This window comes from Dendropsophus ebraccatus, chromosome 10, assembly GCF_027789765.1.
Source record: "Dendropsophus ebraccatus isolate aDenEbr1 chromosome 10, aDenEbr1.pat, whole genome shotgun sequence".
NCBI lineage: Eukaryota > Metazoa > Chordata > Amphibia > Anura > Hylidae > Dendropsophus > Dendropsophus ebraccatus.
In genome coordinates this window covers 18559044-18572684 of record NC_091463.1, presented here as the reverse complement: position 1 = coordinate 18572684, position 13641 = coordinate 18559044, and the positions used below count along the sequence as shown (strand labels likewise).

General features: G+C 44.8%; 1 protein-coding gene across 1 annotated transcript; it reads left to right on the top strand.

Annotated features, from left to right (window-relative positions):
* Positions 1-7069: 7069 nt before the first annotated feature.
* TMEM187 (transmembrane protein 187) lies at positions 7070-10872 on the top strand. Its single transcript, XM_069942871.1, has 2 exons — positions 7070-7474; positions 9632-10872. The coding sequence occupies exon 2, from the start codon at positions 9879-9881 to the stop codon at positions 10674-10676; it is 798 nt and encodes a 265-aa protein (XP_069798972.1). The 5' UTR covers positions 7070-7474; positions 9632-9878; the 3' UTR covers positions 10677-10872.
* The last annotated feature ends 2769 nt before the right edge of the window (positions 10873-13641 follow it).

Genomic DNA, 13641 nt, shown 5'->3' with positions numbered 1-13641 from the left:
TGGAACACAAACACAAGCCGTGGGCGCCTCCATTGCCGGGGAGCGGCGGGCTATGGTTTTACCTCAGACGTGACACACATAACGCTCAGTCTGAGCTGTAGCATAGATATGGCGGTCTCCACGCGTTTAGCCCTGTCAGGACGAGATACTCTTTCCCACAACACTTTATTCCCGTATTCTATTTTCTGACGTTCGCGTCTGCAGCAGACGCCATCTTGTTGACCACTCCTCCCTTATGAGGGAGGAAGAGGCAGACACGCTAATGGCGGCGGCTCCTTCCTGTATGCCCGGATGTTGGTTAAATACAAAAGAACGGCGACGTTTAAAGCTAGTTTTTATCCCGAAACAACGTGCAGACACCGATCTCCATGTTTGCTAGCCGTGCGGAGCCTCTGGCTGCCAAATCGGGACAAGGGCGGCTGCCAAGTGCCAGCGCGCCGTCCTTTATCCCAGTAACTGTCATGGCGCCTTCTTTGCAGGCGCGGCCGCCATCTTAGACGCGGGTCCTAGCAACGGTTGTCAAGGCTTACTGGCACGAGGTAGAGGACGCCGCCATTTTGCTCGCTTTACCCCACCTCCCTCATAGCTGTTCTTTGCGAGGCGGGAAACATGGCGGCTCATTAGCATAAAACACGATAAAAAGTGTAATCTGATAGCCAGGACGGGGATTAGCGAGTCTGAGGGGGAGAGAACTGTCATATCGTGTGTCAGAGATAATCACGACTGGTATATCTTTTATGGCAGCTTTGTGCTGTTTTCCTTCTATGGCTGAGTTCTGTCAGTCAGCCCATTATGTGGCATATTAGGCAAGGTATGCTCATGGTGGCTATGTTAGGCGTACATGGCTGCTGACCAGAAATGACTCCCCAGAGAAAGAAGATGCAGAGGGTTGCGCAAATTTTGGGCAGCATATTGGCTTCATAAACCAAAATGGAGGATTGTGGGAGAAATTGGCTTTAAGGGGAACCTTTAAAGGGTTTAGTCATGAGGTGTGATTTTTATTAGCGCCACCTCCATCCACAGGTTGTTTGTGGTATTGCAGCTCAGCCTTCAATAGAAGTCATTTGCAATAACAAATGCAACCTACAGACAGTTGTGGCACTGTTTTTAAAGAAGACATATTTGTCTGCTCCTGGGCAACACTTTTTAAACGGGTATTCTAGTGTAATAACATTTTTATATGTTGTTAAAATGAATTGTGGACATGGAGACAAAGGAGCAGCTGCACCTCACACCTATGGCTGACACTTATGCCTCTTGGCTATATTTAAAACCCAACGCCAAGATGTTAGTATACGATTTGATCAAAACATATTGCCTCATGTACCACGTGCAGGTCTCCTAGTTCACAAGAGTCCCTACCATAACTCCCACCCTTGCATAGCTCCCAACTGTCCCGGATTCCGTGGGACAGTCCCATTTTCGAGGTTCTGTCCCGCGGTCTCGGAACGGCACCCAGTGTCCCGCATTATATGTGGCCGCACCGAAAAAAACAATAAACCAGTAAGTCACCTGTCCGCCGGTCCTCTCCCGGCAGAGCTCGCACTCTTGTCATCCTCCGGGACGGGCAGCGGGGTATACAGACACTGACTGTGCCGGAAGTGACCTGCAGCCTCTATCATGAATTACTTCCGGCACAGTCAGTGTCTGTATACCCCGCTGCCCGCCCCAAAGGATGACGGGAGTGCGCGCTCTGCCGGGAGAGGAGCTGCTGGGACCGGCGGACAGGTGAGTTACTGGTTTATTGGTTTTTCTGGTCAGGCCACACAAATGGGAGGATTGGCTACTATGTGGGGCGCTATATGGGGGATTGGCTACTATATGGGGGGATTGGCTACTATATGGGGGCATTGGCTACTATGTGGGCACTTTATGGGGCATTGGCTACTATGTGGGGCACTATATGGGGCATTGGCTACTATGTGGGCACTATATGGGGGGATTGGCTACTATGTGGGCCGCACTACCCCTTTTAAAATTAATAGAGTTCTGTTTTTTCTAATCTTGGATAACCTCTTAAGGACGCATGACGTACCGGTACGTCATGCGTCTGCAAGAGGTGGCGCCCGCGCTCTGAACTGCCGCGATCCCGGGTGCCGCGTGTAGCCCGGGACCGCGGCTATTAGCGGACACGGTCCGAACGCCGCGCCCGCTAATTAAGTAATCAGAGGCAGCTGTCAAAGTTGACAGCTGCATCCGATCACTTGTACGCAGCCGTTCCCTGGTGTCTAGTGGCAGAGATCGCCCCCCGGAACGTTGTCCCAGAGGAGCGATCTCCTTGTCAGTTACCTGCCGGGGTCTTCGCCAAAATGGCGCTGATCCCGGCTCGGCACTTGGTTGTTTTCGGCTGCAGCAGCTGAAAGCAATCAAGTGCCTATCTTATCGATCTATGCTATATAACTATATACAGCATAGATCAATGAGAGATCAGAGTGCATATACTAGAAGTCCCCCAGGGGGGCTTCTAGTATATGTGTAAAAAAAAAAAGAAAAGTGTTGTTGTTAATAAAAAGCCCCCTCCCCTAATAAAAATCTGAATCACCCCCCTTTTCCCAGGTGATAAATAAAAATAAATAAATAAACAAACAAACATGTTTGCTATCGCCGCGTGCTTAATCGCCAAACTATTAATTTATCACATTCCTGATCTCGCACGGTAAACGGCGTAAGCGCAAAAAAATCCCAAAGTTGCATCAAATCCAGAAAAAATGTAATAAAAGCGATCAAAAAGTCGTATATGCGCAATCAAGGTACCGATAGAAAGTTAACATCATGGCGCAAAAAATGACACCTCACTCAGCCCCATAGACCGAAGAATAAAAGCACTATAAGCCTGGGAATAGAGCGATTTTTTAACAATGGTTTGAATTTTTTACAAGCCATCAGATAATATAAAAGTTATATCATGTTATATATCGTTTTAATCGTAACGACTTGAGGAACATGCCTAACAAGTCAGTTTTACCCCAGGGAGAATGGTGTAAAAACAAATATCCGCCAAATAAACAAAATACGTTTTTTTTGTTCAATTTCACCACACATTGAATTTTTTACTGGTTTCGCAGTGTACTTTATGCAAAAATTCAGCCTGTCATTGCAAAGTACAATTAGTGACGCAAAAAATAAGGGCTCATGTGGGTCTCTACGTGGAAAAATGCAACTGCTATGGCCTTTTAAACAGAAGGAAGAAAAAACGAAAACGCAAAAACGAAAATTGGCTCCGTCCTTAAGAGGTTAAAGGGAACCAATCAGCCCAATCGCACTGATATGCTTCCCTGAACCACTGTATCCAGCGGCTGCAGCAGGAGCTGGTTACCCGAAAAAAAGCACTTTAAAGGGGTAGTGCGGCGTTAAACAATTATTCACTAAATAACACATATTACAAAGTTATACAACCCCGTGTTTCCTCCCCCACCCATGCTAGACCCGGAAGTGTAGTGCTCTATACTCACCCGATTCGTGTCGACCCCGGCTGCCATCTTGGGGACAATGACGTCGTCTTCTGGAGGCCGGCCGGTCCGGACCAGCCTTCCCTCATGCCGGCCCCCATCTGCCGCGTCATCAGCTGCTCAGCCACGATTGGCTGAGCAAAGTTATGCTCAGCCAATCGCAGCTGATGACGCGACAGATGGGGGCCGGCATGAGGGACAGCGGGAGCGGTTTGGCCGGCCTCCCGAAGATGACATCATTGTCCTGAAGATGGCGGCACGAATCGGGTGTGTATAGAGCTCTACACTTCCGGGTCTAGCGTGGATGGGGGGAAACACGGGGAAGGGGGGCATTCACTAACATAACATACATTACAAAGTTGTATAACTTTGTAATGTGTGTTATTTAGTGAATAATTGTTTAGCGCCGCACTACTCCTTTAATCCCCTGGGCGCGTGACAGGGAGAGGCGGGGAGGTAGTCATCTGGGCGGCTCCCTGCCCATGTCTAGTCACCACGCTCTGCCTGTCAGCGCGCTCTGAGGGATGATCGACAGGCAGAGACACTAGTAACGGACCTCTCTGTCATGAGTGCACTGACAGGCAGAGAGCGGTGACTAGACACTGGGTGGGAGCCGCCCAGATGACTACCTCCCCGTCTCTGCCTGTCAAGCGCCCAGGGGATTAAAGTTATTTTTCTGATCGGGCGGCCGGGGCTGCAGGTGAGCGGGGAGCCAGGGCTGCGGGCGGGCGGCTGGCTGGAGTATATACTTCACCTGATCAGGTAAAGTATCAGCTCCGGCGGCCGAATGAAAGATGGAATCTGATTGGTTGCTAGGGGCAACTGAGCCAGTTTCACTTTACACCATGTTTGATAAATCTCCCCCCCTTAGTGGGGAATCTATCATCTGAGATATTTTTTAGGTGTAAATTATTACATAGTGAATATTTTTGCTTTCCTTGTGCCAAATTTACTATTGGGGTACAAACACACACACCTTATACGCAGCATATTTTCTGCTGCGATACACAGCAGATACGCAGCAGATTTGATCTAAATAACTGAACACAGCATCAAATCTGCTGCAGATCTGCTGCGTATACGGTATGTGTGTTTGTACCCTTAGGCATGCATGCATTAATCAATTTTGAAAAAAAATAAGCAATGGTCTCTGTAAATTACTTCAATAATTAATTGTGGCCATTCCCAAGCCTGTCTGTCTAGGTGTTAACAGTGGGAAAATGTTCAATGGACAGGTAAGACAAAAGTGAAATTTTTTGAACAGATAAACAAAAACATCTTTGGAGGAAAAGAAATGCAGTGGTACCTTGGTTTAAGAGTAACTTGGATTAAGAGCAATTTGGTTTAAGAGCTCACAGTTTTTCAAAATTGTGACTTGGTGTAAGAGTATTGCTTTGGTTTAAGAGCTCCCTGTACTGGGTGGGAGGGGGAATGGGGGAGGGGCATGGTCTGCATAGCAGGGTCTACAGCCCTGTACTCTGACCCAGGAAGTCTCCCTCACCTTCCAAATCATAGCAGATTCACTTCAGGCTGGGGCTTGCATCAGGGGACAGGACTGTGGAGGTAATCTCTCCATAGCTGTAACCCCTCTCTCCCTGGACAGAGAGTGCTGCATGTATGTGCCCACATCTGCCCTGCTCATTCCTCCATGCTCCCTGCAGTCTCTGTCAGCCCTTGTGTTTTCCATCCTCTCCATTACTGTATAGTAACTTATATTATCACATATTCTGCTGTTTGTAAATGTTTGTTTCATTTGTTTTACATGTTATTCAGAATGTAAAATAATAATTTTTGGGGTGTGGAATCAATTGTCTGCATTTTAAGTATTTCTTATGGGAAAATTTTCTTTGGTTTAAGAGTGATTTGGATTACAAGCACGGTCCCGGAACGAATTATGCTCATAATCCAAGGCACCACTGTACTGCATAACACAAAAACATTTCAGCTGTGACGCGTGTAGAAGGAGCATCATGGTTTGGGGATGGTACCATGGTTGGCTTGCAATGAGTAAATGAATTCAACAATATATCAAAACAATGTACAGGAGAATGTAAGGGCAGCAGTTCAGGGTGATGCAACAGGACAATGACCCAAAGCACAGGAGAATTTGTGTTTTAGAATAGCCATGTCAGAGTCCTGACCTTAAACCTATTGAGATGCTGTGGCGGTATCTGAATACTGCGGTGCATAGAAGGCCTCCCAGAAATACTGAACAACTGAAACACGTTTATAGGAAGAAATGGTCCAAAATTCCTCTTAAAGTTTGTCCAAACGTTGTCTTCAACTACAGGAAATACTTGGTGGAAGTGGAGATGGATTTTCAGCTAACTAAAGGATTCAGTTGAATAAAATAGTATTGACAACTAGGGATGATCCAAACCGAGTTCGGTTCGGGTTCGTACGAACCCGAACCCTCGGTAATGATTCCCACTGTCTGCCCGCTCCGTGGAGGGGGCGGATCCAACAGGAGGACCGCCTGGAAAACTGGGATACAGCCATAGGCTGTATCCCAGTTTTCCAGGCGTTACTCCCGCTGTATCCGCCCGCTCCACAGAGCGGGCAGACAGCAGGAATCTGCTGCCGAGCGTTCGGGTTCATACGAACCCGAACCTCGGCAGGTTCGGACCATCCCTATTGACAACATATCGGGGTACTAGCAGTCAAAACACATCAACTATGGTAGTTACCCCCTGTCCTGTGGATAGGGAGATATCTTTTAATCATCGGGTAATCCTATTTAAACCAATTTGTGCAATGGTAGCTATTCTGTGTGCATGTTTTCCTGCTTCCAAATCAAACCCTGCCAATATTGAATGGATGGGTATTCATCTGAATGGACCAAGTAATATTGCATCACCCATGCAGTGGCTGCTGTAAGAGAAATGCCTAAAGGCTGTGGCCTGCAAACCTAGCTGTTCACCAGGGTGTCGGGAGTGAGATCCAATCGGTTTGGCTTAAATCTGAGATATCTTTACACTTTAGGTTTGTATTTGATAAAGTGATTTTTAACAGTAATATGAATATGCGATTACACGAAACGATTATTGTTGAAATGCGAACAATATAATGATAATTTGCGTGATAAGCTACCTGTGTAATAGTGCCCTTGGTTGAATACACCCTTTAATACCATTTATTTTGTTTACAATTCTATGGCCCTAAGTATTATTGTATAGAGGATGCCAATAATCTGGAGTCCCATACAGGGAATTTTTCTTCACGTGACAAGGGGATTTGTGTTCTAATAGGTTTTTACATGTCACATCACCTACATGAATGATTGGTAAGGAATGTCTGAAATTGGTTATCGGTGAGGGTCTGCCCACTGTTACATTGTGTATGCCATTTTTGGGGATTTTCCAAACAAAATATAATTTAAGCCGTTTTTACAGTTGTTGCTATTTTTTAGTTACTTAATTAGAGCATGATTAATTATGTGGCCTCTGCAAATATGTCTATACTGACTGTCTGGGCTTTGCCATGTGATCAGCATTATCAGGCTTCATCATGAGATCAGCATTACCAGGCTTCATCATGTGGTCAGCATTACCAGGCTTCATCATGTGGTCAGCATTACCAGGCTTCATCATGTGGTCAGCGTTACCAGGCTTCATCATGAGATCAGCATTACCAGGCTTCATCATGTGGTCAGCATTACCAGGCTTCATCATGTGGTCAGCATTACCAGGCTTCATCATGTGGTCAGCATTACCAGGCTTCATCATGTGGTCAGCATTATCAGGCTTCATCATGTGGTCAGCATTACCAAGCTTCATCATGTGATCAGCATTACCAGGCTTCATATTGTGGTCAGCATTACCAGGCTTCATCATGTGGTCAGCATTACCAGGCTTCATATTGTGGTCAGCATTACCAGGCTTCATCATGTGGTCAGCATTACCAGGCTTCATATTGTGGTCAGCATTACCAGGCTTCATCATGTGGTCAGCATTACCAGGCTTCATCATGAGATCAGCATTACCAGGCTTCATCATGTGGTCAGCATTACCAGGCTTCATATTGTGGTCAGTATTACCAGGCTTCATCATGTGGTCAGCATTACCAGGCTTCATTATGTTTAGGATTACCAGGCTTCATCATGTGATCAGGATTACCAGGCTTCATCATGTGATCAGGATTACCGGGCTTCATCATGTGATCAGCATTACCAGGCTTCATCATGTGATCAGCATTACCAGGCTTCATCGCTGGTGTTTTTCTCGTTTACACAGTCTGATGAATTCTGGTAATGTTCATCATATGGAAAAACCTAGATGACTATCTACTCTACTACTATCTCTACTACTATCTACTCGACTACTCTAATTATGTAAACAGAGAAATGCAACAAGAAAGGCAAATGTGTGATCACTGGCTTAGACCTATCTAACTCCCTCTCCTTATTTTAGTCAGTTACAGATTTTTCATTGGTAGGTGACACTAGTAATAGTGGTCTGTGTGTCATAGCCGTGACACTATTATTCCCACAGCTGTCCTGGTACTGGTCACACTCCACCCCTTTGTGTCTCTGGCTCTGTACTTAACCATCGTTCCTCCCCATGCTCCTCATTCACATTGCATCAGCCAATTCTAATGCAATAGGAGCAAAGTTACAGTTTTGTGTTACATTATAGCTTGTACAGACTTCTATACATGTAACTTCCCGAGTTACATGAAGGCAGATAAGCTGACCTTCCACCAGGCTGAGGAAAACAACTGTAAGTGTTACGGTACTACCAGTAGTGGACTTAGAAAGCTGCAGTCCCATTGGTGCTGGTACAGAGTCTGTTGCCGTATCACCTAATATAGTCAGGGGCAAGGTAAGTATTGAGGATTACAATTGCCAGAAAGTACCAGAATGAAAGAACAAGAATATGGTCAAACATGAAAGCCAGATAGTAAGTAAAGCACAGAAGGAAATGTATGTCAGTCACCTGTCAGTGTCCAGTGGAAGACTTCACATGAAACAGCTGCCTAATATACAGCGCTAAATACATTCTTTCACTCTTTCATTCTTTAGCACTTTGGTTCCAGTCTGCTTTGGTGTGCATTTCTTATTTCTGTTCTTGGTTTTAACTTGGCTTATGCTTCAGGCCTAGTGGCCTTTATGGACAGCCATGACCTCTTCCTGATCTTCATTTACAAGCCTTGCCCTGTCCAAATACGTATCCTACCTGTGGTCTTGGATACTTTGACACAGTGTCTCCTACAGGGGTAATGACTATAGGATTCCTTGTAGTAAAGTCCATAATCCTTTACAGGGGGTTAAGGATGAAGTACATATAACTCCTTAGACCAGGGGTGTCAAACTCGCGGCCCTCCAGCTGTTGCAAAACTACATTTCCCATCATGCTTGGAAAGCCAAAGCACAATTTACAGCTATGCTAAAGACCTAACGAATTCTCATGGTGCCCAGCTGAGTTTATTCAGAGCCGTAACCCGTTTATTGGCATTAAACCTAACACTCGAATTTCTGTATGTTTATAGCTTTTTGCTGAAAATATAGAATATTCAAAAGCTCGGACCTTCCCTTATTAGTGCTCAGGGTAAATCAAGGATATCTGCAAAGACACACAGAGGAACAGAGGGTAAATTCATGTTTATGTCACCGATCCTATAATCTGCAATGTGGAGGATGACTGGGGAGTATAGGACAGGTGTGGTAATCCTCCAGATGTAGCTAGTTGTCTGCATCTCGATACAACACAATTCCCTTGTATATATCACTTTGCAATCCTGGTGGTGTCAGATGCCAAGAAATGTCACATGGGTTTCCTGTGCAGCTTTAGTCCGCTCCACCCCCCAAACTACTTTTTTTTTTCTTACACAAACAGAAGAGGGTAAAAATAAAGTCGTTTAGGAAGATAGAATCTAGGGGATTATGAGTTGGCTTTAGCCCCCCTACTATGGGAGAAATATTGTCAACAAGAAGCAAGCTGCTATCCTGATGTAATGTTTATGCCCCCCCCCCCCCCCACACACACACTTTTGTTCACAACTTCTAGCACTTGATTTGTCAAATCTGAAGGATGGCGCATACAGTCAATAACAAAATAATAATCTCCCTATGGCATCAAGTATTTCAGTAGGTTTATATAACTACATTCAGCACCATCATCAATCGATGTGTCGGGTAAAACTAAAAAAAAAAAAGCATTAAATAGGTGCTTTATTTTTTACAGGAAAATGGATGGAAGCGGCATTCATCGCCTACTAAACTGAAAGCGTGTAACAGCAGGGAGCCGAGCAAAGTGCAAGAGAATGTATGTGGAAAGCTCCGGCCCCTCCACTCCTGCAGCACGAGAACGCCTCTGTGCACAGCCACATTCAGGAAGTGCATAATCTGCTGAAAACCAAACAGGGGGGTGGAGGTGAAGATATCACGCTGACTGGTCGCAAGCCTCTGCAGCCATATTCCACTTTTTGGAAATGAATATTTCAAAAATGACAGCACAGGACCATTCATTGTGGCATGTTCTAGTGGCTGTCGCAGTGTGCCTGGTGACTGTGAGCACCGGGGTATTGGACACAGTTACTACAGAGCTAGGCTACAGTCACTATGCTGAGAAGCCTGTGCCAGGACTCCCTGGTTTCCTCTCCATGCCTTGTAACTCTCTCATTAATCTTGGATATATTATTTTGGGTATATATTGGCTGGCCCAGGATGACAAGGATATTGGAATTCAAAGCCCGAATGGACGCTATCTGAAGAATGTCTTCTCCTGGATGGCTATTGTATATGGCCCAGTCCAGTGGGCCAGGATATGGACTCAGACACACTGGGCTGCTGTTCTAGACCAATGGTTTACAATGCCTATTTTTGCATGGGCAATTATCTGGGGGAACTCCATACTGAACAACTGGGACCGCCAACACTTCATAGCGGTGGAGTTCCTCTCATTGAGCAGCTATTTCCTGAGCACGATCCATCCACAAGGATTTGAAGTAGCTCTGGTCATACATATCCTATGGGCATTCACATCGGGACTGAGACTGCAGAGAAAGTATGGAGATGCAACCACAAGGATGTACTTGGTTCTTGCCTCCATATCGTGCCTAGGATTCGTTAATCTAAAACTTCTTGATCACTGGTTGGCGCAGTATTTTGTCTTCCAGAGACTCACTGGACACTTCTGGTCGAAAATATGCGACGTCTTACAGTTTCATTATGCTTTCTGCTTCTTGGCATATCTAGATTGTTACAGACCAACCAAGATGAAGAAATAAGAATTGAACCAAATGATGCCGGGAAGCCTTTCCAAAAGCAGATGATTGTCAATAAAGCTAAAGACTGACTCACCAGAAAAACTAATCCAGGTTCACTCAGCACCAGGGGTGGGGTACAGCAACATACAATCTGGGGTGTCCTTTAGTGTATTCAGAAGTGAAAATCTTTAAATAAAATTAGCGTCTATACATATTACTTTAGCAAAGTCTTCATTAAAAGACAACTTACTTCAATAACTTACAAAAAAAAAAGGGGGGGGGGGATATAAAAACAATGGCTACTTAATAGGGGTTGGATGGGGCCATCAGGATCATTCTTATAGGTCACGATAGATGTTGGAAGAGCCCATCTTGGACCACCCACTGTATTTCAGAATAATCAGATAAAACTGCCCATACACACTGGATTAATATCAGAAAAGACCCTACTTGGCTGATTAACGACCATTCCGGATGATAATCATTCAGTGTAATAGCATGGTGCACGTTATAAGCATGATCTTTCAACGTGCTGAACATCATGATTATGTCATTTTTGGGCGGCCCCTCTCGCTTGCTGTCTGTGTGTGTAATAGCAAAGGCAGCCAATGGGGAACTAGGGGGAAGCGAGCGCTTAGCGGAGAGGTCTGCACTCGCTTCCCCAGGAAAATCGTGCTGTGTAATACGGCCTTTAATCACAGTCCTATAATGGTGGGGGTGGGGGTTCGAGGCTTTTGCCCAGTCCTTATGTTATGCCGGGGGAAGCCACTGCCAGATATATCTAGCACCAGCCTCTTGCTATTAGTATGGCATGCATGTTCCACCAAAGTAAGTGTTCGTGTTTATAGGTATGTTGTTTGTCGTTACTCTACCCCCATACCGTAGATAAGCCCAACAACTCTATTAACCATACACAACCTGAGGTAAGGGGTGGAGCTGTTTTTGGAAGAAGACATCTGTTTTTTATTTTCTAATTCTGGATAATCCCTTTAACTGGCTAGTAATATCTTATTAGGGGTAAAGCAAAAGTTGACTGAAGTGATAAATGAATTTCAGCTTTTTGACATCCTATTCATTCTCTTAATTTCTTATTTTTTTTAAGATGGATAATATTTTAAGCTCAGTTTTCCTACAGAGAAAACATGTAATTTTTCTTCCCATTTTTTGGGGAAGAATACCAAAATACTGGGAAGATAAAATATGCAAATAATCCACTGAAAATTCTTCTTCTGTATTATGTTTTTAAGCTCCTCCGAACAAATTAGAGGCAAGCTTTCCCTTCAAGTAGTTATGCCCCTTTAAGAAGCTTCAGTGTGTGATCTGGAACAACCCAAGCTAGAAGGTAAGGATACCCATCTACAGCTATTTTGGAGTCCCTGCCCCTCATCAGTACAGAACAGGATGCTGGCTGGCTGGCTCCACACCCCCCTGTATGATTCTCTCCTTAAGGAGAAACATTACCCCTTTAAGCTGGATTCAGGTCATATATGTCAGAATGAGCAAGCGAGTCAAACGCCAATGAGGAACTAACAGGTCACGTTGCGATGTGGTGGACTTGTTATAGATTTCGCACTGCAAATATACAATACATAACCTCATTAGAGCATAATACCATGCAAAGAGTAACATCTGCTGCAAATCTGTAGTGGAAGTTTTCTGGGCATATCTGTGGAAATGTTAATGAGAACCTTATGATAAGCTTCTCCAAGCAACAATGTCTATGGAGGTCTATAAAGGAGCTAATCAACCAAGCAAACTACCAACCAACCATCAACCTCGTAATGCAGATTTTATCCACTGGCGGCAAACTCATAGCTCCAAAAAGCTGCCACCTTGGGTGACCACCAAAGGGGGATGGTGTTCGATTGTAAGATATGCTATGATCCATACCAAGGCTGTGCATGTGGTGTATACAACAGGCAGTAAACTATATAATAAACCATAGGACATAAGATTTCAATACGTAACAAGCATGTGGTGTTGGCGGTTGATAGGAAACACCTGCTAGTTCACTGTGTAACGTGTCAGCAGAACTATTGTTTTCACTATATCAATATGTACTAAAATATAGATCAGGTGATGGCGCTGTATATACCGAGGGGACATTGTGCATTATAGAAAAGGGGAAGACAGAAGGACGACAAAGAGAAAGTATGGCCTGGGTATCTTCAAACTACGTCCCCCCTCTATACTTCCTGTGCCAACTTTATTCCCATAAACAATTGGTACAAACTCATCCGAAATCCTGTTTGATCCACTTTGATGTAGCACGGCCCTCCGACGCCAGCATCTAGCAGTCACATTTCATGACATCATATATTGGTATGTGTGATAGCAAAATATTTCTTCTGTGTCCGCCCACCGTACAGAGGACGATGCTCCGAACCCTGAGATAGATGGAGTCACAGATGTGAAGGCCAAGTGTGCTGCTAAATGAGAGGGATACAGGAAAAGGTGAGGGATGAGCCAACAATGGAGGCATTCATCCAGCCTGAGCGGCGGCATGCAGTCAGGTTCTTCATTGTCATGTGCTCAGCTACCCCAAGACACAATGAACTCAGAGTAACAAAAGATCTTCTATGGATCCACAATGAAAGGGAGGGGGGGTTGTTAAAGGGCCTATATGGCAAGGGCAATTATAAAACGATAAATGGGAATCAACAAAGTCCTGTCTATACAGCACTCTCATGTGTATTCCATGTAATGGTCACAACAAATAGGTATGCATCAGACTGGATAGGTGTGGGTCCCACCTCTTAGAATAGAACGCAATGCTTCTTCTTGAGTGTCTACAGAGGGTAACTTTTATAATAAATACACCCATTGACAAAAAATATATATAAATAACACCCAGGTAGAGAGGTCAGATTGCTGCAAAACGTGTCCTGGGGTTGTCTTAGGAAGATGCGTAATGATTACAAGTGAGGAGGTCTGGTTGAATGCCGGATCTTGGCAGAAGAGGGCATAAAAGTGCTTCCCCTGCTGC